General features: G+C 54.0%; 1 protein-coding gene and 1 long non-coding RNA gene across 2 annotated transcripts in view; both read left to right on the forward strand.

The window, feature by feature from the left end:
- LOC144942561 (uncharacterized) overlaps positions 1 to 11,382 on the forward strand; it is a 34,955-nt gene extending 23,573 nt beyond the window's left edge. Inside the window, exon 3 of the long non-coding RNA XR_013639396.1 lies at positions 11,286 to 11,382. This is a non-coding gene — a long non-coding RNA (uncharacterized LOC144942561). The remainder of the gene's footprint in view (positions 1 to 11,285) is intronic.
- Positions 11,383 to 14,535: 3,153 nt separating this feature from the next.
- Positions 14,536 to 27,289, forward strand: part of LOC144942475 (uncharacterized) — a 34,241-nt gene continuing 21,487 nt past the window's right edge. The window contains exons 1-6 of the mRNA XM_078869342.1: positions 14,536 to 14,562; positions 17,322 to 17,348; positions 17,512 to 17,538; positions 19,308 to 19,379; positions 19,773 to 19,889; positions 26,621 to 26,647. Coding sequence (XP_078725468.1) covers positions 19,308 to 19,379; positions 19,773 to 19,889; positions 26,621 to 26,647 — 216 coding nt within the window. The 5' untranslated portion in view covers positions 14,536 to 14,562; positions 17,322 to 17,348; positions 17,512 to 17,538. The remainder of the gene's footprint in view (positions 14,563 to 17,321; positions 17,349 to 17,511; positions 17,539 to 19,307; positions 19,380 to 19,772; positions 19,890 to 26,620; positions 26,648 to 27,289) is intronic.

The following is a 27,289-nucleotide window of genomic DNA, read 5'->3' on the forward strand; positions in this document are numbered from 1 at the left end:
GGTACACGACACATAGACACACGGACACACGCACGTGTCGTGACGAGAGACAGACTTGGAGAGGTAGCGCGCGGAGGAGACGCGTGGAGGGAGGAGGAGAGTGGGGAAGAGGTCATCAATTAGGGGCTGGGGGAGGGGGGCGGGGGAAGAGGGGGAGGGGGGTGGGGGAATGGGGGGGGGGAATGGGGGGGGGGGTCGTTAGCGGTGATTGAGTCGCTCCCTGGCCCGGGATTGCGAGGTCGCGACCCGAGGGACTCGAGTCCCGAGCACGTGTACACACACACACGTGTACACACACACACGTGTACACACACACACACGTGTACACACACACACACGTGTACACACACACACGTGTACACACACACACACGTGTACACACACACACACGTGTACACACACACACGTGTACACACACACACACGTGTACACACACACACGTGTACACACACACGTGTACACACACACACACACGTGTATACACACGTGTACACACACACGTGTACACACACACACGTGTACACACACACGTGTACACACACACACACACGTGTATACACACGTGTACACACACACGCGTACACACACACACGTGTACACACACACACGTGTACACACACACACGTGTATACACACGTGTACACACACACACACGTGTACACACACACACGTGTACACACACACGTGTACACACACGTGTACACACACACATGTGTACACACACACACACGTGTACACACACACACACACGTGTACACACACACGTGTACACACACACACGTGTACACACACACACACACGTGTACACACACACACACACGTACACACACACACACGTGTACACACACACGTGTACACAGACACATACACACGTGTACACACGTGTACACACACACACACACGTGTACACACACACACGTGTACACACACACACGTGCACACACACACGTGTACACACACGTGTACACACACACACACACACGTGTACACACACACGTGTACACACACACACGTGTACACACACACACGTGCACACACACACGTGTACACACACACACGTGTACACACACACACACACGTGTACACACACACACACGTGCACACACACACACGTGTACACACACACACGTGTACACACACACACACGTGTACACACACACGTGTACACACACACACACGTGTACACACACACACGTGTACACACACACACGTGCACACACACACGTGTACACACACACACGTGTACACACACACGTGTACACACACACACGTGTACACACACACGTGTACACACACGTGTACACACACACACACGTGTACACACACATACACATGTGTACACACACACACATGTGTACACACACACACACGTGTACACACACACGTGCACACACACACACACACACACGTGTACACACACACGTGTACACACACGTGTACACACACACACACACGTGTACACACACACACACGTACACACACACACGTGTACACACACACACGTGCACACACACACACGTGTACTCACACACGTGTACACACACACGTGTACACACACACACACATGAATATACACACACATGTGTACACACACACGTATATACACACACACGTGTACACACACACACCTGGTGTGCACACACACGTATATACACACACACGTGTACACACACACACCTGGTGTACACACACGTATATACACACACGTGTACACACACATGGGGCAAGAGTTGTTAGCGAGTAGCGCCTATGAGCGGTGCAATTAGAGATCGCACTCAAGGTAGAGGTTGCACACACGCACACACACATTCCTGTGATGCTAATGTACCTGTACATTACTCAAACGGGATGATTTATTGCAGTAGCAGCGTTACCCCCCCCCCCAACCCCTTTAATGGGGGAAACTTGGCAGGACCCTCCTGAAATAAAATTTTCTTGAGACTCTGTGAGACTCGAACATAATGTATGTACGTGGAACTTTCTTTCGCACCGTACGTAGGCAACCGTGCTAATCTGTGGGTCTCTATGGGTGTCTCTATGGGTGTCCCTCCCTGTGGGTGCCCCTGTGGGTCTCTAGGTCTGGGCGTCTGTGGGTCCCTGTGTGTGTACGTCTGTCGAGTTTCTTTCGCACCGTACGTAGCCAACCGTGGTAATCGGAGGTGCGGGGTGTCACGATGGCTTGGAGATGTTAACTACCTCGCCTGGTCTACAGGAGGTCGTGGGGTCGACCCCGACCCTGACGCCTGCTGCTGTATATTTGGAGTTTGCGTGTCTCTCTCTCTCATCATCAGCACGGTGGCTAGGAGATGTTAACTACCTCGCCTGGTGTACATGAGGTCGTGGGTTCGATCCCGAGCCAGTGACGCCTGCTGCTGTATATTTTGAGTTTGCGTCTCTCTCTCATAATCATCATCATCACGGTGGCTAGGAGATGTTAACTACCTCGCCTGGTGTACACGAGGTCGTGGGTTCGATCCCGACCCTGACGCCTGCTGCTGTATATTTTGAGTTTGCGTCTCTCTCTCATCATCATCATTACGGTGGCTAGGAGATGTTAACTACCTCGCCTGGTCTACAGGAGGTCGTGGGGTCGACCCCGACCCTGACGCCTGCTGCTGTATATTTGGAGTTTGCGTGTCTCTCTCTCTCTCATCATCAGCACGGTGGCTAGGAGATGTTAACTACCTCGCCTGGTGTACATGAGGTCGTGGGTTCGATCCCGAGCCTGTGACGCCTGCTGCTGTATATTTTGAGTTTGCGTCTCTCTCTCATAATCATCATCATCACGGTGGCTAGGAGATGTTAACTACCTCGCCTGGTACGCAGGAGGTCGTGGGTTCGTTCCCCAGCCTGCCGCCTGCTGCTGCTGCTGTATATTTTGAGTTTGCGTCTCTCTCCTCGTGGTGGTCGCGTGGAGTTTTCTCCGGATCCTCCGGTTTTTTCACCCCCCCCCCACCCCCTCCATGTTTAGAATCAGCGTCACGCGTTTTTGAGTATTTTCTTGCTATAAATGATGATAAGCCACTTCGTTGAGCTATCATTCGTGACCAGGTCGCTTCTGAAAATAAAAAAAGTGTTTAGTTTCACTTTAGGGGGAAGGGATGACACAATGACTCCATCATCCGTGACCCGTCCTGCTCAAGCGGTCAAGGTGATGTCTCCTCTACCCTGATCGCGTTCTCTCATCACCTGTGTCCATCTGTGTGTAATGATCATCGTCATCATGGTCTATCAACTGCTGGATAAACATCGATGTCACAATGCATCTCACCCAGGGGCTCTGCACCCAAACGAACAAGAAGAGGGCATTTTTTTCGAATTCGGCAAAAACAAAATAATGTCACTCAATATTTAAAAAGCCGCAGCAACCCACTGTGGTGATCACGCGAGACGACGGCGGTGGTGGTGGTGGTTGTCCTGAATTGATAACGGCCACGAAGCACTCCCTTCAAGAGCCGTCGCATGTTCTCCAACCCACGTGTCCCTCTCAATGTCAACACAAGCACGCCAACCACCATCGCCATCATCGTGGTCCATCCACTGATGGGTGGAAATTGATGTCATCACGCAGCTAACCCGAGTGTCAATCTTGGATTTGAAGCTTTGGTGACTTTAGGAATCCATACTCTTTGGTGCTTTCGGCAAAGTCACGAAGTTAGAAATTAAATAAAATAAATCGCAACACAAAGCGGTGGTCATCGGGAAACTGTGATGAACGTCTTGATTTGCTTTATTTAATTTCTAACTACGAAACCCCCCGAGTGTGTTCTCCAATGCACGTGTCCCTAGCGCGCTCTCTCTCTCAATGTAAATACAAGCAGGCACCTCTCCCTGTTGTTGTCATCATCGTCACCGCCATGACCACCCAGCTATATCCACTGCTGGCTCGGCGAGATGAGTGAGATGGATTCTGATTTAAAGCTTTCGTGACTGCAGGGATTCATCTTGTTGGTTCTTTCGGTAAAGTCACGTAGAAGGGAAATAATAAAATAATAAAAATAAAACATAATAAAATAATACAAATAAAACATAATAAAATACAATTCTCACGACGTTTCGGCCACAACGCAAGCAGCCGTCCTCAGGTGAAGAACAGGTCTGTCGGAAAGACAGCGTTCATTCAGACGCTGTCTTTCCGACATTCATTCAGACGCTGTCTTTCCGACAGCCCTGTTCTTCACCTGAGGACGGCTGCTTGCGTTGTGGCCGAAACATCGTGAGAATTGCATTTTATTAAGTCTTATTTTTATTATTGTATTATTTCCCTTCTACGTGACTTTACCGAAAGAACCAAGAAGATGGGATGGATTCGTTGCGGGTGGTGTAGGGGGAGTGGAGAAAAGTGGGGTTGGCGAGGTATCGGTCCACTCACTCCTCACCCCTCGTGGGGGGTGGGGGTGGGGCGGTGAGGGGGTCACAGGGGTTAATCTCAGACCCCCCCCCGCCCCCTTAGCCAGACCTCCCGTGTCACCCCCACGTATCGCCCCCTCGGCCACACCAACCCCCCCACCCCCCCCCCCCCCCCCCATATCGTAGGCGCGCCGTGTCGCCCTTAATAGGCGCTCGCTAACAGACCACTCGCCCACACAGCCGAGGCTACACGGGGGATCCAATGACCCCTACCCTCCCTGTATCCCCGCGAGAGAGATAGGGGGGGTGTCTGACCCCCTCCCCGCCTCCACCTACTGGGGGTGGTGGAGGTGGTGGTGGTGGAGGTGGTGGTGGTGGTGGTGGGGGTTCTGACCCCCTCCCCGCCTCCACCTACTGGGGGTGGTGGAGGTGGTGGGGGGGGGGGGGGTCTGACCCCCTCCCCGCCTCCACCTACTGGGGGTCGTGGAGGTGGGGGGGTTCTTGTTTTGACCTTGGCGAGAGGGCTGCTGTTGAAAGGCAGAGGCCGTCTGCAGTTGCGTCGACAGCGGTGCCCCACGTGGCCTGCGCAGAGTTCTCGGGGCAAGCGCTGTGCATGCCGGGCATGGTGTGACCAGAAGCACGCGCGCGCACCCCCCCCCCCGCCGCCTTTGTCTCTCCCCCAGTGCTGGTGTTTATGCACGTCGCATCGGGGGCTGATTTGAGGCCGAGTCGAGCTAGGGGAGGCCCAGAACCGAGTTCAGATAATCGTCATCGGTTTGGTGGTGGAGGTGGTGGTGGAGGTGGTGGTGGTGGTGATTGTGGTGGTGGTGGAGGTGATGGTGGTGGTGGATGTGGTGGGGGCGTAGGTGGTGGTGGAGGTAATGGTGGAGATGGTGATAGTGGTGGTGGAGGCGGTGGTGGTGGTTTTGGTGGTGGCCGTGAGCAGGAATCGATGTCGGGTCTCTGTCGGGTTTCGGTAGCGCATTGCAGCGCGAACCACTGCGCGGAACGCTCCGCACACACGCACACACACTTAAACACAGACACACACTCGCGCACATACACACTCTACGGATACTTAAACAAACACACACACACTCACGCACGCACACTTAAACATACACAAAGATCCCCTAATATAGCCTAAACAGACTCACGCACACTTAAACAAACGCACACACTCAAACACACACACTCACGCACACACTCAAGCACACTTAAATAAACGCACACACGCTTAAACAAACGCACATACACTAACGTACACTTAAAACAAACACACACAGGCGCATACACACGCTCAAAATACACGCTAAAACACACACACACACACACTCTCACGCACACACACTTACGCACACTTAAACAAACACACAATAACGCACACACTTAAACGCACACACACTTAAAAACACACACACTCAAACACACACACTCAAACACACACACTCACGCACATCTAAAAACACACACACACTCACGCACATTTAAAAACACACAATCACGCACTTTTAAAAACTCACACACTCACGCACACACATTCAGGCACACACACTTACGCACACTTAACCAAACACGAATAATTAAAAAACACACACACTCAACCACACTTAAAAAAACACACACACGCATTAAACACACACACTCACGCACACACACTTACGCACACTTGAACAAAAACAAACAATAACGCACACACACACTCAAACACAAACTCACTCACGCACACACACTTAAAAACACACATACTCACGAACACTGATAAACACGCACATTCACGCACACACACACACTCAAACACACACACACACTCACGCACACTTAAAACACACTCACGCACATACACACACTTAAAAACACACACTCACGCACACTGAAAAACACGCACATTCACACACACACTTAAAAACACACACTCAAACACACACACACTTACGCACACTTAAAAACACTCACGCACACTTAAAAACACACTCACGCACACACACACACACTTAAAAACACACACTCACGCACACTGAAAAACACACACATTCACGCACACACACACACACTTAAACACACACACACTGACGCACACTTAAAAACACACTCACGCACACTTAAAAACACACACACACTCACGCACACACTTACGCACACACACACACTTAAAACACACACTCACGCACACTTAAACAAACACACACTCACGCACACTTAAACAAAGACACACTCACGCACACACACTTAAACAACACACAATAAAGCACACACACTCACGCACACTTAAACAAACACACACACACACATACTTAAACAAACGCGCACACACTCGCACACACTCACCCACATTTAAAAACACACACACTCGCACACACACACTCACGCACGCACTCGCACGGATATTTTAGAGAGACAAACGCTGACCTTGAAACGCGATCGGCTTGGGAATGCGCCAAAGCATCTGTAATGAGCGACATTAGCACCTCGCGTGTATGTGCGCGTGCGTGTGTGTACACGTGTGTGTGTATGTGTACGTGTGTGTGTACACGTGTGTGTGTGTACGCGTGTGAGTGTGTACGCGTGTGAGTGTGTACGCGTGTGAGTGTGTACGCGTGTGTACGTGTGTGTGTACACGTGAGTGTGTGCGCGTGTGTGTGTGTGCGTGTGTGTGTGTACGCGTGTGAGTGTGTACGCGTGTGTACGTGTGTGTGTACACGTGTGTGTGTGTGCGTGTGTGTGTGTACGTGTCGTGGTGACGTCACCGCCACTTAGTGGCGAATGGCGGTTGTTGTTGTTGTTTACGTGTGTGTGTGCGCGTGTGCGCGTGTGCGCGTGTGCGAGTCTGTGTGTAAGAAATACAAAAACACATCAGCACTAGGGAGACAAAGGCGGCTGGGCGTGGTGTTGACCACCCGACCCCTCGTGTGTTGTGCCCCCTACGAGCTGTTAAAGGCTGACACGGAGGATTGGCGTCTTCGGCGAGTGTACGCGGGGAGCGGTGGCGCAGCGGTTAGCGCACTGCGCGCTACGAACCCGGCGGGCCGAGTTCCGATTCCCGCTCACGGCCAACACCAGCCACGTGTGCACGTGTGTGTGTGCATGTGTGTGTGTGCATGTGTGTGTGTACACGTGTGTATACACGTGTGTGTGTGTACACGTGTGTGTACACGTGTGTGTGTACACGTGTGTGTGCACGTGTGTGTGTACACGTGTGTATACACGTGTGTGTGTACACGTGTGTGTACACGTGTGTGTACACGTGTGTGTACACGTGTGTGTGTACACGTGTGTATACACGTGTGTGTGTACACGTGTGTGTACACGTGTGTGTACACGTGTGTGTACACGTGTGTGTACACGTGTGTGTACGAAGAGAGCGTTGGAGCGGTGGTCGTAGTTGTTCGCGTGCTGCGCTGTGAATCCAGCGACCCGAGTTCGATTCCCGATCACGGGAAGATTATCTGAACCCGCTCCCCTGAGCTTCCCCTAGGTCGACTCAGCCTCAAATGAGTTTCTGGTGCGGTGTGTGCACATATAAGCACAGGGGAGACAAAGGCGGTCGGGCGTGGTGTTCACCACCCCCCTCTTGTGCGCCGTGCGTGCCTGCAAAGGTGCTACTCACGAACAGCAGCAGTCTGTTACAGGCTGCGCGGGGGATCTTTGTCTTGTGTGTGTGATGAATGGATTATCCGTGCATTAGCAACGGGCCAGGGGTTAGGGGTTAACACACTCACAGACAGACACGTGGACACGTACACACATAAAATACAACGACCCCCCCCGCGGTAGCCTTTAACAGACTGTTGGGTCAAGTGCTACGATGAAGGCCGGAACGGCACCACGCCCGACCGCCTTTGTCTCCCCTGTGCTGACGTTTATGGACCGCACCCAGGGACTCATTTTTAAAGTTGAGTGCGCCAACCATTGCACCACCGCTCCCCCACGAGCATACACGTGGACAAAGACGTGAACACGCGCAGGGGCGGTGACGTCACCGCGCGCTTGTGCCAGGCTAGGTGCACTTGAGGCCGTCACTGCTAAGAGTGTGAGGCTGGCAGGGGGGGGGGGGGAGGTCACGGCACATACTCAGGTGGTGCCGTGAGTTGACCGACTGAGAGGACTGGCAGACGCACCACCTGTGCTCCCCACTGCGCCAACTTGCACGCACGCACACACACAAACAAAGATGCCCCGTGTAGCCTCAACAGATTGCCGGGGCAAGTGCTGTTTGCGAGCACCGATGCTATGAAGGCCGGCCCACGACACACGAGTGGATGGGTGGCTACCAGCACCACGCCCGGCCGCCTTTGTCTCCCCCAGTGGCGATGTGGATTACGCACCGCTCCCAGGTGCTGAGTGACGAAAACTCCGAGCCGAGGCTCCTGGTGTTGCCAACCACTGCGCCACCGCTCCTCGCGAGCACGTGGGCACCCGGGCATTAGTCTCGTGTCACGTGGTAGCGGGGTCAACACGGGGACTCGCGCGCCAACAAAGATAAAGGCAAAGATCCCCCGTGTAGCCTTGAACAGAGCGTTGGGGGCAAGTGCTGTTTGTGTAACAGCAGCAGCAGCAGCACCGACGAAGGCCGGCACGGTTCACGAGGGGTTGGTGGGGGGTGGTCAGCACCACGCCCGGCCGCCTTTGTCTCCCCCAGTGGCCGGTGTTTACTACATACCGCGCCAGGTGCTTATTGCAGGCTGAGTCGACACATACACACACACACGCGCACACGTGGAACACACACAACGTGAAATATGTTAACCGTGCAATTGCGCATTAGCTCGGGGTCACGAGTAATGGGGTTTTTGGAAAAAGCAAACAAAGGCAAACATCCCCCGCATAGCCCACGCAGGCTACTCGGGGGCAAGTGCTGTTTGCGAGCACCTATTAAGGCCGGCCCCGTACACGAGGGCGGTGGGTGTCCAGCACCACGCCCGGCCGCCTTTGTCTCCCCAGCGGCTGATGTTGTATACACGCACAGGACCAGGCACTTATTTTCGAGAGCTGGAATCGAACTCGGGTGGCACGCGGGTTGGCAGCGCGGTGCGCTAACCACTGCGCCACCGCTCCCCCCACGACGTGAACGGCCGATTAGCACGGTTGGCTACGTACGGTGCGAAAGAAGTTCAACGTAGGCACGTACTCGGTTGAGGCTGAGTCGCCCTAGGAGAGGCCCAGCACCGGTTCAGATCATCGTCACCGGTGGTGTTTGCCGTCAGAGGGAGTCGAACTCGGGTCGCCGGGTTCGTAGCGCAGCGTAGCGCTCACCGCAGCACTACCGCTACACACCCAGGTCACACATACACACAGACACACACACACACAGACTCACACACACACCCAGACTCACACACACACACAGACTCACACACACACAGACTCACACACACACAGACTCACACACACAGACTCACACACACTCACAGACTCATACATACACACAAACACAGACTCATACACACACACACAGACTCACACACACACACAGACTCACACACACACAGACTCACACACACAGACTCACACACACACAGACTCACACACACTCACAGACTCATACACATACACACACACAGACTCACACACACACACACAGACTCTCACACACACACACAGACTCACACACACAGACTCACACACACACGGACTCACACTTACACTCACACGAACTCGCACACACTTAGACGCCCTCGCTGTGTCAACTCGCCGTCCGTGAGTGATGGAACGAGACTCTTTGATGTGATCGGAGGGGTCCCCGTGTTTGTGCGCAGGGGGGGGGGGGGTCGCGCACTGATACACGCAATTAAGTTCGCTCATAATCCCTCCTCGACTTAAATCAATCGGCTTTGTTCTGAACCCGTGAAGAAACCGGTTAGAACCGGTTTCCATATTGCTCGTCATACTTCTGTGTCTGTGTGCCTAAGTCTCATCAATTATTCTGAACCGGTTTTGGGCCTCCCCTAGGTCGACTCGGCCTCAAATGAGTGCCTCGTGCAAGGTGTACAGTCAACATCGCCACGAGAGAGACAAAGGCGGCCGGGCGTGAGGCTGGCCACCCGACCCGCACCGTGTGCCGTGCCAGCCTCGGTAGATGCTGCTCGCTAACAGCACTTGCCCCGGCAGTCTGTTAAGGCTACCCGGGGGATCTTTGTCTTTGTGTGGAGGAGGAGGAGGAGGCGGCCCCCTGCACTTGCAGGGCCGCGCCTTTGCCCTGCAGCTGAGGCATCACCGCGAGGCGACTTGGGTCTGCCGCCGTGCGGTTTGTACTTAACGGTAACCGGTTTCTAACAAAAACGGTTACTCTAACCGGTTTCGACAACTGTCACCGGTTACAAAGATCCCCCGTGTAGCCTTAACAGACTGTTGGGGCAAGTGCTGAGTGGGTGGACAGCACCACGCCCGGCCGCCTTTGTCTCCCTAGTGGCGATGTTAACACTCCGCACCGGCTACTCATTTCAGGCTGAGTTGACCTAGGAGAGGCCCAGGACCGGTTCAGATAATTATCGTCACCGGTGTTGGCCGTGAGCTGGAATCGAACCCGGGTCGGCAGGTTCGTAGGGCGGCGTAGCGCTAACCGCTGCACCACCGCTCCCCAACAACCTTTCACCAACGCGACGCGCTACGAACTCGGCAACCCGAGTTGAATTCGCGCTCACGGCTACCGTCAGTGGCTAGGAGATGTCAACAGCCTCGCCTGGTACGCAGGAGGTCGTGGGCTCGATCCCGACCCTGGCGATCTTCTGTATATTTTGGAATGTGGTGGTTTTCGTTGAGACGTCACTCGTGATGCATAGCTCAGTGGGGCCTTTAGCCGGTAAAATAAAATAAAAAGTTTAAACTTTTTTTATTTGTTTTTTACGCGAACCAGTTTACCGCTCTGCACCAGACCAGCACGTTGACCGGCGTGGTGAAGTATGGCTGAAATCCCCTCTTTGTTTTCATCCCCCTAGGACCCCAGGGCAAGAGGGGGAGGAGAGGGCGGAGAGGAGAAGCAGGTACCGCATGCACAACACGTGGCAGTGCAGCAAGTAGCATCGTGAAACCATCTGTGCGGGGTTTTGAGTGGTGATGTCCCCTCGTATTCTACAGCTGCGCGGTGCTGGGGTTCCTTCCTGGAATTCATAGAGAACCACAGACCCATATATTCACATAGAGACCCACACAGAGATCCACAGAGACCCACAGAGACTCACAGATCCCTATATTCACATATAGAGACCCACACAGAGATCGACAGACCCACACAGAGACCAACACACAAAGACCCACAGACTTACACAGAGACCCACAGACCTATATATTCACATAGAGACCCACACAGAGATCCACAGACCCACACAGAGACCCACAGACCCATAGACTGGCATTAAAACCCACAGTCTCGCACAGAGATACCCAGACCCACACAAGAGACCCACAGACCCCCATAGGCTTGCACAGAGACTCACAGGCCCACAGACTCACTCAGAGACCCACTTACCCATCCATTCACATAGAGGCCATTTTACCCATACATCCACACAGGCCAATTTAACCACAGATTCACATAGCGACCAATAGAATCACAGAGAGCCACAGACTCCCACAAAGACCCACAGACTCGCAGTTGTGTGTTGATGGTTGTTGTTGTTATTGTTATTGACTGTTGTTGATATTTGCCGTTGGCTGTTGTCGTTGCTGATTGTTGTTGTGGTGGTTGTTTGCAGGTCCACCTGTAAGTGATGGAGAACATTCGGATAAGTGTCATGATCACCACCACCACAAGCACCATCACCACTACCATCATCACCACCACCATCATCACCACTACCATCATCACCATCACCACCATCATCAACATCACCACCAACATCATCAACACCACCATCACCATCATTACCACCACCAACATCATCAACACCACCAGCATTATGATCATCACCGCCAGCACCATCACCACCATCATCAACACCACCACCACCACGATCACCACCACCACCATCATCATCACCAGCACCACCATCATCCCCGCCATCATCATCACCATTATCACCACCACCACCACCATCATCATCACCACCACCACCACCATTACCACCACCACCATTACCACCACCACCACCATTACCACCACAACTACCACCACCATCACCACCATCACCATCACCACCACCATCACACCACCATCACAACCATCACCACCACCATCGCCACCATCACCACCACCATCACGACCACCACCACAACCATCACCACCACCACAACCACCACAACCATCACCACCATCACCACCACCATCACCACCATCACCACCATCACCACCACCACCATCACCACCATCACCACCACCACATCACTACCACCATCACCACCATCACCCTCATCACCACCATCACCATCACCACCATCGCCACCATCACCACCACCATCACGACCACCACCACAACCATCACCACCACAACCACCACCACAACCATCACCACCACCATCACCACCATGACCACCACCACCATCACCACCACCATCACCACCATCACCACCACCACCACATCACCACCACCATCACCACCATACCCTCATCACCACCATCACCACCACCACCATCAACAACAACCGCCATTCGCCACTAAGTGGCGGTGACGTCACCACGACGCTTGTGCCAGGCCATGTGCACCTTGAGGCCACGTGAAGTGTCGAACGCCCGCTGGCAGGAGGTCACGGGGCAGACCCAGGTGCCACGGGTCGACTGACCGAGATGACCGAGATGACTGGCTGATGCACCACCTGTGCCCCCTACTGTACCAACTTGCTGTGCTTTAGCCACCCGGCGCTCCGCTCGTTGTTGTGAGCGTCGCTCCTCCGCCCTCCGTTGTTGTTGGAGGGCGACTGCCTCCAACTGCCCAGTAGCGTCCTTCACGAGCCTCCTCCACTGAGGCCGATCTTGACACCGCTGGTACCAGTCATCGGCAAGTCCACTCAGCTCCACGTCCTCCTGTACCACATCACTCCATCTCTTCTCTAGCCCGTGCCGCGCCCGTTTAGCCCCCTCGATCCGGCCGAACAAAAGCTGTTTAGGCATGCGGTTGCTGGGCATGCGGGCTACATGACCCAGCCAACGCAGCCTTGCCTGCCGGAGGAGCTCACTGATGGGACTTTGCCCAGATCTTTCAAGGACTTGTGAGCTCCTCACACAATCCAGCCTGGTTAAACCCAGGATGGATCGTAGGCAGGCCAGCCTAAATGTTTCCAACCGGCGAAGATGCTCCACTAGGGGGGTCCACGTTTCGCAAGCGTAGAGAAGGGAGGGAATGACCGTGGCCGAGAAGACCTGAAGCTTCGTGCGGAGCGACAGACCAGGTAGCTTCCACACAGCGTTACGCAACCGATGAAAAGATATTGCCGCTCGACTGATTCGGAGTGAGACCTCTGCTGATAAACTGGAGCCGGTCATAAGCACACTGCCCAGGTATGGGAAACTCTCCACTCTCTCCACAACTGCCCCATCACCAATTGGGAGTTGTGGGGGTGGAGTGTCCGATGGTACAAAATACCCAGGCAGGTGCTTAGTTTTGGTGGGGCTGATGGTAAGGCCCCACCTCTTAGTGGCACGCTCCAGTCTCAGCAGCAGCGTCTCCAACTCCTCTTCTGAATGAGCAGCTATTACCAAATCATCGGCATACATAACGTTGTTGACCATTAGGGAGCCATCCCTTGATCGCACCCGGGCGTCGATCAGCCTCCCATTATATCTGTACCAAATGGAAATTCCCCCGGTACAGCTATTGAAGGCTTCACGAACTACGCAGTCGAAATAGATGTTAAATAATGTGGGAGCCAAAGGACATCCCTGTCGCACCCCAAGGTGTACAGGGAAAGGCTCCGACTCCCGGCCACGTAGTTTTACCCGGGCCCGCTCACCATCATGAAGGTCCTTAATGATCGTGAGCAGAGGGTCAGGGACTCCGAAAGCACGAAGAACAACCCAGAGCCCAGTCCTACTGATGGTATCATAGGCCTTGACCAGGTCAATAAAGCAGAGATGTAGGTCTTTTTGGAATTCCCTACACATCTGCTGTAGCAGACGGACAGAAAATATGGCATCTGTGCAGGACCACCATCACCACCACCATCACCACCATCACCACCATCACTACCACCACCACCATCACCACCATCACCACCACCATCACCACGTCTTCTGATGTCTCCCCCCTACCCCAGGGAAAACCGGGCCCCAAAGGAGATCTCGTGAGTGGCACGTGTGTGTCTGTGTGTGTCCCGTGTGTGTCACGTGTGTGTCTGTGTGAGTGTCACGTGTGTGTGTCTGTGTGAGTGTCTCTGTATGTGTCTGTGTGAGTGTTTGTGTGAGTGTCACGTGTGTGTGTGTGTGTATGTGTGTCTGTGTGAGTGTCTGTGTTTGTGTCTGTGTGTGTCTGTGTGTGTGTCACGTGTGTGTGTCTCTGTGAGTGTCTGTGTGTGTGTCTGTGTGAGTGTCTTGTGTGTGTGTCTGTATGTTTGTCTGTGTGAGTGTCTGTGTGTGTGTCTGTGTGTGTGTCTCTGTGTGTGTCTATGTGTGTGTCACGTGTGTGTCTGTGTGTGTGTCTGTGTGAGTGTCACGTGTGTGTGTGTCTGTGTGAGTGTCACGTGTGTGTGTGTATGTGTGTCTGTGTGTGTCTGTGTGTGTGTCTCTGTGTGTGTGTCTGCGTGTGTCTGTGCACCTAGCCTGGCACAAGCGCCCTGGTAACGTCACCACCACTTCGTCGCGAAGAACGGCTGTTGTGTGTGTCTGTCTGCGTGTCGATGTGTGTCTGTGTGTCTGTGTGTGTGTCTGTGTGTGTGTGTGAGTGTCACGTGTGTGTCTGTGTGTGTGTCTGTATGTGTGTCTGTGTGAGTGTCTGTGTGTGTGTCTGTATGTCTGTGTGAGTGTCTGTGTCTGCTTGTCGATGTGTGTACATCTGTAGTGGCGTATATTGAGTCACTGCGGCGTCTAGCGCTAGCTACTGGAGGAAGCGTGGTACTGTGCATCATCTTTGGTGTCTTTTGGTAAAGTCACGGCGATAGGTTAACACAAGCGATCGTCATCAGGAGGGAAAAAAAAGAGGTGGGAAGCTGCTAAGGCAGACAGTTTTAGAGGTTTAAAATGGGTGTAGCCCAAGGGTCATAAACGAAGTGGGCGGGGCTAGTTATGTTAATGTGAGAAATTAGCATGTTAATGTAAAAGAGGAGAGCGGCTTCCACAACGAGGGCGTGGAGGTGGCTATGTTAATGTGAGAGATTAGAGGGCACGGAGGTGGCTATGGTAATGTGAGAGATTAGCATGATGTTAATGTGAGGGATTAGCATGATGTTAATGTGAGAGATTAGAGGGCGTGGAGGTGGCTATGTTAATGTGAGAGATTAGCATGATGTTAATGTGAGGGATTAGCATGATGTTAATGTGAGAGATTAGAGGGCGTGGAAGTGGCTATGTTAATGTGAGAGATTAGCATGATGTTAATGTGAGAGATTAGAGGGCGTGGAAGTGGCTATGTTAATGTGAGGGATTAGCATGATGTTAATGTGAGAGATTAGAGGGCGTGGAAGTGGCTATGTTAATGTGAGAGATTAGCATGATGTTAATGTGAGAAATTAGAGGGCACGGAGGTGGCTATGTTAATATTAGAGATTAGCATGATGTTAATGTGAGAGATTAGAGGGCGTGGAGGTGGCTATGTTAATGTGAGAGATTAGCATGATGTAAATGTGAGAGATTAGAGGGCACGGAGGTGGCTATGTTAATGTGAGAGATTAGCATGATGTTAATGTGAGAAATTAGAAGGCACGGAAGTGGCTATGTTAATGTGAGGGATTAGCATGATGTTAATGTGAGAAATTAGAGGGCACGGAAGAGGCTATGTTAATGTGAGAGATTAGCGTAATGTTAATGTGAGAAATTAGAGAGCGCGGAGGTGGCTTTGTTAATGTGAGAGATTAGCATAATGTTAATGTGAGAGATTAGCATGATGTTAATGTGATAAATTAGAATGTTAATGTAAAATCGGAGAGCTGAAGCCACGGGGAAAATAAAAACTAACATCCGAAGGTGTCAGGATGGGAACATCACGGCCAGTTATGACTTAAACTGGTTGGTGACGTCCTTCCAATGATCGCTGCGTTTGTACCCATCCTCTCGGTTGAAATTGTGTCTGTATATGTGGAAGGCTTCATGAACGAACCTTTGTTGATAGCCAGTGGGCTTACAAAGTACCTTCGCCTTAGAGAAATCAATTTCGCGTGAGCCCACCGCATTAAAACAATGATCAGCCACGGCCGAGGTATTGGTCCTACCGTGTTTCAAATCTGCCTCATGCTCACGAACACGGTTCTGAGACATGTAAACTTAGTTTCCCCAACGTATCTACTGCCGCAGACACAGCTTCGTTTGTAGATGCCAAGGTATTGCATATCAGGGATCCTATCCTTCACAGATCATGAGCAAACTCAAGATCCAGGCTCGATTCAACACAGCACATAACATTCGTGATCTGATTCCATCTGAGGAGCGTGGCCTGGCTCCATCCTAGGCCACGCTCAGGGGCATAAAAGGGAGGTCCCGAGCGCCGAATCTGGGCTGTCTTCTGGAATCAACTCGCCGTGCAACATCTCTTCGCTCGTCTTCGTGGGTCAGGCAGTGCGTCACTGACTGACCCGGTGGTCCAGTTACCCCATTGTGGTCTGAGTTACTCGTGGTGGTAACCACCTACGTCGTTATCCCGTACGTTTATGCAGTTACCCTGTTGGGGTGTTAGGATAAACGTCTTGTCTCCAAGTTCAAGTTTGTGTGTCTCCTTGAAACCCACTACACATCCATCAACACTGGGGAATACAAAGGCGGCCGGGCGTGGTGCTGACCACCCACCCCCTCGTGATGCCGTCCTGGGCTTAGTAGCTGCTCGCTAACAGCACTTTCCCCAACAGCCTGCTAATGGCTACACGGGGGATCTTTGTCTTTGTGTGTGTGTGTGCAGGGTCCCAGAGGAGAGAGAGGGTACAAGGTGAGTCGGTGACATGACCATACTTCACCTCGGGGAGCATAGATGCGGGTCGGGGCGGCGGCATAGAAGGACAGTACAACCGTGCATTTTTCTTCATTCTCGCCAAAGCTTATAGCACCTGTTATGCATGGTGGTCACGTGTGTGTGTGTGTCTGTCTCACAGGGCGACCAAGGGGAGTCTGGACCTCGGGTACGTTTATCATCATCACAATCACTCAAACATTCACTCGTAATCAGCTACTTCGGCATCATCATGAATATACTCACTCCATCATCATCAGCAGCAGCATCATCATCATGAATATAGTCACTCCATCATCAGCAGCAGCAGCATCATCATCATCATCATAATGAATATACTCACTCCATCATCATCAGCAGCAGCAGCATCATCATCATGAAAATACTCACTCCATCATCATCATCAGCATCATCATCATCATCATGAATATACTCACTCCATCATCATCAGCATCATCATCATCATCATGAATATACTCACTCCATCATCATCAGCAGCATCATCATCATGAATATAGTCACTCCATCATCATCAGCAGCATCATCATCATCATGAATATACTCACTCCATCATCATCAGCAGCATCATCATCATGAATATAGTCACTCCATCATCAGCAGCAGCATCATCATCATCATGAATATACTCACTCCATCATCATCAGCAGCAGCATCATCATCATGAAAATACTCACTCCATCATCATCATCATCAGCAGCAGCATCATCATCATGAATATACTCACTCCATCATCATCAGCAGCAGCATCATCATCATGAATATACTCACTCCGTCATCAGCAGCATCATCATGATGAAAATACTCACTTCATAATCAGCAGCAGTATCATAATTTATATTCAGTTTTCAGTCTTTCAGTTTAATTTATGAGGATTTACCCTGTGAGCCATTCGGCTCTTGATTTGGGTGCAACCGCAACAAACAACACAATTACAAGATACACCTACAATTAATTGTACACAAATCTAAACATCACGTACATAAACAATGAAATCCGTCCATGCTGCGTACAAAAAAAATACTCAGTCCATCAGCAGCAGCAGCATCATCAACAGCGTCATAACCATCATCATGAATATATTCACTCAGCATCATCATCATCATTAGCATCATCAGTTTCATCATCGGCAGAATCACAGTCGGCACCATCAGGAATATGCTCACTCATCAGCATCATCATCATCAGCTTCATCATCATTAGCATCATCAGTTTCAGCATCAGCAGAATCACAGTCGGCACCATCAGGAGTTCGGGGGAAGGGTTGGGGACCAGCGGGCGATCGAGGGGGCGGGGGGGCTGTGGGGGGGGGGCTGTGGGGGTGGGGGCCGTCACGCTCTGCTGAGGTCAAATTACTCGGCGATTCCATCTCCCACGGAACCATGTGACTCTGCCTCCCAATTAAGGCGTGAAGTTCACCGCTTGGCCCAGAGGGGTTCACGATGGCCGTGTCTGTACCCATAGACTCACCACACAGAGACCCACAGCCTCATCACACAGAGACCCATAGACTCACCACACAGAGACCCACAGACTCACCATACAGAGACACACAGACTCACCACACAGAGACCCATAGACTCACCACACAGAGACCCATAGACTCACCACACAGAGACCCACAGCCTCATCACACAGAGACCCATAGACTCGCCACACAGAGACCCACAGCCTCATCACACAGAGACCCATAGACTCGCCACACAGAGACCCACAGACTCACCATACAGAGACACACAGACTCACCACACAGAGACCCATAGACTCACCACACAGAGACCCATAGACTCACCACACAGAGACCCACAGCCTCATCACACAGAGACCCATAGACTCGCCACACAGAGACCCACAGACTCACCACACAGAGACCCATAGACTGACACGGAGTCCCTGCTGCTGTGTGCTGTGTGGCTCTAGATGGTTTTTCCTCGCGCCAACGCGGGGTTCCTGACAAGTGACCAGCAAATCATCAAGCGACACTTCTTCAAGGTGACTCGCCCCCCCGCTCGCCCCCCCGCTCGCCCCCCCGCTCGCCCCCCCTCTCGCCCCCCCTCTCGCCCCCCCTCTCGCCCCCCTCTCGCCCCCCCGCTCGCCACCCCGCTCGCCACCCCCGCTCACCCCCCCGCTCACCCCCCCGCTCACCCCCCCCGCTCACCACCCCGCTCACCACCCCCGCTCACCCCCCCGCTCACCCCCCCGCTCACCCCCCCGCTCACCCCCCCGCTCACCCCCCCGCTCACCACCCCCGCTCACCCCCCCGCTCACCCCCCCGCTCACCCCCCGGCTCACCACCCCACTCACCCCCCACTCACTCCCCACTCACCCCCCCCACTCACCCCCCCCCCCCTCTCTTCCCCCCGCCCCCTTTCCGCCCGTCTCTAGGGCGACCCCGGGGTGAGTGGCCCCCCAGGACCCCCCGGACCCCCCGGGCCCCCCGGGCCAAGGGGCCCCCCAGGAGACACCGGCAAAGACGGACCCCGAGGGAGCCCAGGGACCCCGGTGGGTGGCAAGGGGGGAGGGGGTGACGGGGGTCGGGGAGTCAGGGTTGGTGGACTCGCATGAAGATGGGAAGACGAAGTGAATGATTGGTCGGGTGAAGGTCTTTGATCAAACTCATAGAGCCTCAGCTAAGATTTTGCCACGGTGGCTATGAGATGTTAACTACCTCGCCTGGTATACAGGAGGTTTGTGGGTTCGATCCCGACCCTGACGCCTGCTGCTGTATATTTGAGTTTGCGTCTCTCTCTCATCATCATCACGGTGGATAGGAGATGTTAACTACCTCGCCTGGTATACAGGAGGTCGTGGGTTCGATCCCGACCCTGACGCCTGCTGCTGTGTATTTGGAGTTTGCGTCTCTTATCTCCACGTGCTCGCGTGGATTTTTTTTTTCTCCGGGTCCTCCGGTTTTTCCCCTCCACATTTTAGGATGAACATCATCGCGTTTAGAGTGTTTGGCTGCTGATGTAAATGTCCACGCGATAAGCCGTTTCATTGTAAAGATTTAAATTTGTTTTTAATAGTTCGTTAGTTTTTCACATCGGGGGGCCCACTCGTGGCAGCTGTTTCCTGTGTTTAGTTGTGGAGGTTCACAGACTTTTGACTTTTAAACAACTTTTATTGCCAAACGCACTGGAGGCGATTTCGATATGAAATGCACACAAAGTCACCAGCAAACAAACGAAAAAAACGCTACAATTCCACGCGCTGTGGCGCTAAAAGCATCGCGCACAACACGAACGAAAAGTCACGTGGTGGTGGTGGTCATCGCGCACGCCACGGTGACGAGCGAGCGCTTCAGAAGGTGAACACCACGAGGGTGCCGTCCACGCCGGCACAGAGGGACACCCACCAGACCCATGGCCCGAACCCTGAAACCCAGTGTCTCCGACACGGCCATTACGAACATTCCAACCTCGAGACGACACCCTGACCCAGGGCTTGAACCCAGGTGCCTTTCCAGGCACCGGCTCGTTGCCCCCCCCCCCCCCCCCCCGGACACGGCTATTACGAACCACTTGAGTTCGAGTGCGAGAGAGAGGCACATCTGGACCCGGGGCTTGAACTCAGGCTAGCTAAGTGGTCACGGGCACGGCGTTGGTGACACGGCCTTTGTGTGAGCCAGGCGTGAGCATTCCGGGGTTGAAACGCGACCCGCTCCGTGATTGTATCTGCAAGGTGCTGCTGCTACTGCTGCTACTGCTACTCGCTCGCTCGCTCGGCCTTCTACAGAGCGCGGCGTTCCTTCCGAAACATTCCCCTAATTGGGCTTTCTGCGACTCCGTGGAGAAATTCTGGCGAGGGGAGGGTGGGGGCTAAGTGAGGTTTTGGGGGGGTGGGGTGGGGGTATGGACATACATGCACACGCACGGCGGCACAGGTAGAGATGCACACATATGGACACGCACAGGCATGCACACTCGCATAGACACACTCACACAGACACATACACACAGACACATACACACTCACACACATACACACTCACACACACACAGACACACACTCATACACACAGAGACCCACACACATACACACTCTCGTACACACATACACACTCACACACAGACACGTACACACTCACACAGAGACCCACACACATACACACTCCCGTACATACACATTCACACACACACACTCACACACAGACCCACACACATACACACGCACACACATACACACTCACACACACACATACACGCTCACACACACACAGACACATACACTCACACAGAGACACACACACGTACACTCTCTCGTACATACACACTCACACACAGACCCACTCATACGCGCTCGTACATACACACTCACACACACACATACTCTTGTACATACACACTCACACACTCACAGACCCACTCACTCACCCACACACATACACACCCATGTACACACCAACTCACTCACCCACACACTCACTAACACACATACATTTACAAGTATCCCCCGTATAGACTGTAGGGGCAAGTGCTGTTAGCGAGTAACACGCCCAGCCGCCTTTGTCTCCCCAGCGACAATATTTACACACCGCACCAGGTACTCATTTGAGGCCGAGTCGACCTAGGGGAGGCCCAGGACCGGTTCAGATAATCGTCGCTAGGTGTTGGCCGTGAGCGGGAATCGAACTCAGGCGGCCGGGTTCATAGCGCAGCGCGCTAACCGCTGCACCACCGCTCCCCACTCACTCACATCGACCCACTGACTCACCCACACACTCACAGACACACTGACTCACCCACACATTCACAGACCCACTCACTCACCCACACACTCACAGACCCACTGACTCACCCACACACTCACCCACTGACTCACCCACACATTTACAGACCCACTCGCTCACCCACACATTCACAGACCCACTGACTCACCGACACATTCACAGACCCACTGACTCACCCACACATTCACAGACCCACTCGCTCACCCACACACTCACAGACCCACTGACTCACCCACACATTCACAGACCCACTCACTCACCCACACATTCACAGAACCACTGACTCACCCACACACTCACAGACCCACTGACTCACCGACACATTCACAGACCCACTCGCTCACCCACACACTCACAGACCCACTCACTCACCCACACACTCACAGACCCACTCGCTCACCCACACACTCACAGACCCACTGACTCACCCACACACTCACAGACCCACTGACTCAACCACACATTCACAGACCCACTGACTCACCGACACATTCACAGACCCACTGACTCACCCACACATTCACAGACCCACTCGCTCACCCACACACTCACAGACCCACTGACTCACCCACACATTCACAGACCCACTCACTCACCCACACACTCACAGACCCACTGACTCACCCACACACTCACAGACCCACTGACTCACCCACACATTCACAGACCCACTCGCTCACCCACACACTCACAGACCCACTCACTCACCCACACACATACACACCCATGTACACACCAACTCACTCACCCACACACTCACTAACACACATACATTTACAAGTATCCCCAGTATAGACTGTAGGGGCAAGTGCTGTTAGCGAGTAACACGCCCAGCCGCCTTTGTCTCCCCAGCGCCAATATTTACACACAGCACCAGGTACTCATTTGAGGCCGAGTCGACCTAGGGGAGGCCCAGGGCCGGATCAGATAATCGTCGCTAGGTGTTGGCCGTGAGCGGGAATCGAACTCAGGCGGCCAGGTTCATAGCGCAGCGCGCTAACCGCTGCACCACCGCTCCCCACTCACTCACATCGACCCACTGACTCACCTACACACTCACCCACCCACTCACCCACACACTCACCCACCCACTCGTTCACCCACACACTCACAGACCCACTGACTTACCCACACACTCACCCACTCACTCACCCACACACTCACAGACCCACTGACTCACCCACACATTCACAGACTCACTCGCTCACCCACACATTCACAGACTCACTGACTCACCCACACACTCACAGACCCACTGACTCACCCACATACTCACAGACCCACTCACTCACCCACACACTCACAGACACACTGACTCACCCACACATTTACAGACCTACTCGCTCACCCACTCATTCACAGACCAACTCGCTCACCCACACATTCACAGACTCACTCGCTCACCCACACATTCACAGACTCACTGACTCACCCACACACTCACAGAACCACTGACTCACCCACACATTCACAGACCCACTCACTCACCCACACACTCACAGACCCACTGACTCACCCACACACTCACAGACCCACTGACTCACCCACACATTCACAGACCCACTCGCTCACCCACACATTCACAGACTCACTCACTCACCCACACACTCACAGACCCACTGACTCACCCACACATTCACAGACTCACTCGCTCACCCACACACTCACAGACCCACTGACTCACCCACACATTCACAGACCCACTCACTCACCCACACACTCACAGACCCACTGACTCACCCACACACTCACAGACCCACTGACTCACCCACACATTTACAGACCCACTCGCTCACCCACACATTCATAGACTCACTCGCTCACCCACACACTCACAGACCCACTCACTCACCCACACACTCACAGACCCACTGACTCACCCACACATTCACAGACCCACTGACTCACCCACAGATTCACAGACCCACTGACTCACCCACTCATTCACAGACCCATTCGCTCACCCACACATTCACAGACCCACTCGCTCACCCACTCATTCACAGACTCACTGACTCACCCACAAATGCACAGACCCACTCACTCACCCACATACTCACAGACCCACTGACTCACCCAAACACTCACATACTCACACAATCACAGACCCACTCGCTCACCCACACACTCACAGACCCACTCACGCACCCACACACTCACAGACCCACTCACTCACCCACACATTCACAGACCCGCTCGCTCACCCACACACTCACAGACCCACTGACTCACCCACACATTCAGACCCACTCGCTCATCCACACACTCACAGACCCACTGACTCACCCACACATTCACAGACCCACTGACTCACCCACACACTCACAGACCCACTGACTCACCCACACATTCACAGACCCACTCGCTCACCCAAACAGTCACACACACTCACAGTCACACACAGAGTCCCACAGTCCCACACTCACACAGTCCCACACTCACATTCACACACTCGTAACAAGCGAGGTATATTTTTAACTCCTCTTACGAAGCGGAGCTGCCACCACCACCACCACCTCCTCCTCCCTCCACCTCCCCTCCCTCCACCACCACCACCACCACCTCCCTCCACCACCACCCCACCACCACCACCACCTCCTCCTCCTCTTCCTCACCACCACCTCCTCCTCCCCACCGCCACCACCTCCCTACCACCACCACCACCTCCACCACCTCCCTCCACCACCTCCCTCCACCACCTCCACCACCTCCACCTCCACCACCACCACCTCCCACCACCTCCCACCACCACCACCTCCTCCTCCCCTCCACCACCACCTCCTCCCCTCCACCACCACCTCCTCCCCTCCACCACCACCACCTCCTCCCCTCCACCACCACCACCTCCTCCCCTCCACCACCACCACCTCCTCCTCTCCTCCACCACCTCCTCCTTTCCTCCACCACCACCACCACCTCCTCCTCTCCTCCACCACCACCACCACCACCACCTCCTCCTCTCCTCCACCACCACCACCACCACCTCCTCCTCTCCACCACCACCACCACCTCCTCCTCTCCACCACCACCACCTCCTCCTCTCCTCCCTCCTCGCTGCGTGGAACCCAGCTGGGGGAGCGGTGGCGCTGCGATTTGCGCCCTCACCCCTCTCTCTCCCTCCGAGAGGGCGGTAGCAGCAGCAGCATCATCGTCAGCAGCAGCAGCAGCATCATCGTCAGCAGCAGCAGCAGCAGCGTGCGTGCCGAGCGAGCGGAGTAATTGGCTGTAATTGGCTGAGTGCGAGTCGGCGTGATGGGATGATGATGATGGTGAGAGAGTGAGTAGGAAAAGACGGGCGTCCAGAAATACCCCTCTCGCTTCCCGGCACAGGAGCCGTAATCGTTTCCCCCAGCAAGTGAACCCTGGCGGGTTATTTATTTATTCAAAGAGATGAAGGCGCAGCACTGAAATCGCTCGGCTCACGCCGCTGCTGGCGGAAGGGGCCTGCACTGCGAGAGGGGAGCTCCAGAGAGAGAGAGGGAGGGAGAGAGAGCAACCCCCTCTTTATCTCGAGGGTTATTTTGGTCGAAACCTCCCCCCGCTGGGCTTAGGCGTCTTTGAAGGAAGAGGTGGGAGCGAATGCGTGAGTGAGTACGTGGTTAGGTGGGTGATTAGGTGAGTGGATGATTGAGTGGGTGAGTGGATGGGAGTGTGGGTGGGTGAGTGAGTGGGTAGGTTATTGGATGAGTGAGTGGGTGAGTGAGTGGAAGGTTTAGTGGGTGAGCGAGTGGATGAGTAGGTAAGTGGATGATTGAGTATGAGAGTGAGTGGATGGGAGCGGGGGTGAGTTAGTGAGTGGATAAGTGAGTGGATAAGTGAGTGAGTGAGTGCGTGGGTAGGTGAGCGAGTGGATAGGTGAGTGGGTGGGACTGTGTGTAGGTGAGTGGATGATTGAGTGGGTGAGTGAGTGGATAGGTGAGTGAGTAGGTGAGTGAGTATGTGAGTGAGTGGGTGGGCGAGTGAGTGGGTGGGAGTGTGTGTGGGTGAGTGAATGGGTGGTTAGGTGAGTGAGTGGTTAAGTAGGTAAGTGGATGATTGAGTGGATGAGTGAGTGGGTGAGTGAGTGGGTGAGTGAGGGGATGAGTGGTTGAGTGAGTGGATGAGTGACTGGTTGAGTGCATGGTTGAGTGCGTGGGTGAGTGGATGAGTGGTTGAGTGAGTGGATGATTGACTGGTTGAGTGTATGGTTGAGTGCGGGGGTGAGTGAGTGGTTGAGTGAGTGGATGAGTGACTGGTTGAGTGCATGGTTGAATGAGTGGATGAGTGAGTGGGTGAGTGAGTGGGTGAGTGAGCAGGGAGGAAACGAACTTCATGAGAGCAGTCGTCATGTCGCGCGAGCGAGTGGAGTGACGAGGCGAGTGCTGTAATCATCAGCCCGCGCCGCTGCTGCGCCATGAAACCTATCGGGTGCAGCGGGGAGGAGTGGGGGGACAGGGAAGCCGCACGCGGCCTGGGAAATCGATGTCTGTGCGGGGAGTTGAACCCTCGATCTGTCTCTCCCCAGGGCTCGAACGGAACTCCGGGCGCTCAGGTGAGCACCCCCCCTCTCCCCTACCCCTCCCCCCTCCTATCTCCCCACCCCTCTCCCCGCTCCTCCCCCTCCACTCCCCCCGTCCCACTTCCCTGCCTCCCTCTCCCTCCCTCCCGCGTCCCCCTCCCCTCTCCCCGCCCTTCCCCCCGGCCCTCTCCCCCCATCTCCCTCCCCCCGGCCCCCTCCCCCCGGCCCCCTCCCCCCGTCCCCCTCCCCCCGTCCCCCTCCCCCCGTCCCCCTCCCCCCGTCCCCCTCCCCCCGGCCCCCTCCCTCCGTCTCCCTTCCTCCCTCCCTCCCCCCTCTCCTCACCCGCCCCCCTCCCCCCTCTGTCTCCCCCCTTCCTCCCCTCTCCCGAACCTTCTTCCAACCCCCTCTCCCGACCCCTCCCCTCTCTTGCCCCGCCCCTTCCCCCTCTAGCCCCTCCCCTCTGTAGCCCCTCCCCACTCTCACATTGGGGGCGGTTCGAACTTACGGCAAACCGCCCTGGTTAACACCGCACACCGTGCCAACTCCGTATTCTTGTACAGGGGACAAAAAACATCGTTCGCAGGTCCATTACGGCGTACAGCCGTTTCACAATACGGGGCACATTTAGCCGCAGTTGTCTATGTGTGTTTCTCCCTTGCACGGGGGTGGACCAAC

This window comes from Lampetra fluviatilis, chromosome 27 (assembly GCF_964198595.1).
Source record: "Lampetra fluviatilis chromosome 27, kcLamFluv1.1, whole genome shotgun sequence".
In the NCBI taxonomy this organism is placed as follows: domain Eukaryota; kingdom Metazoa; phylum Chordata; class Hyperoartia; order Petromyzontiformes; family Petromyzontidae; genus Lampetra; species Lampetra fluviatilis.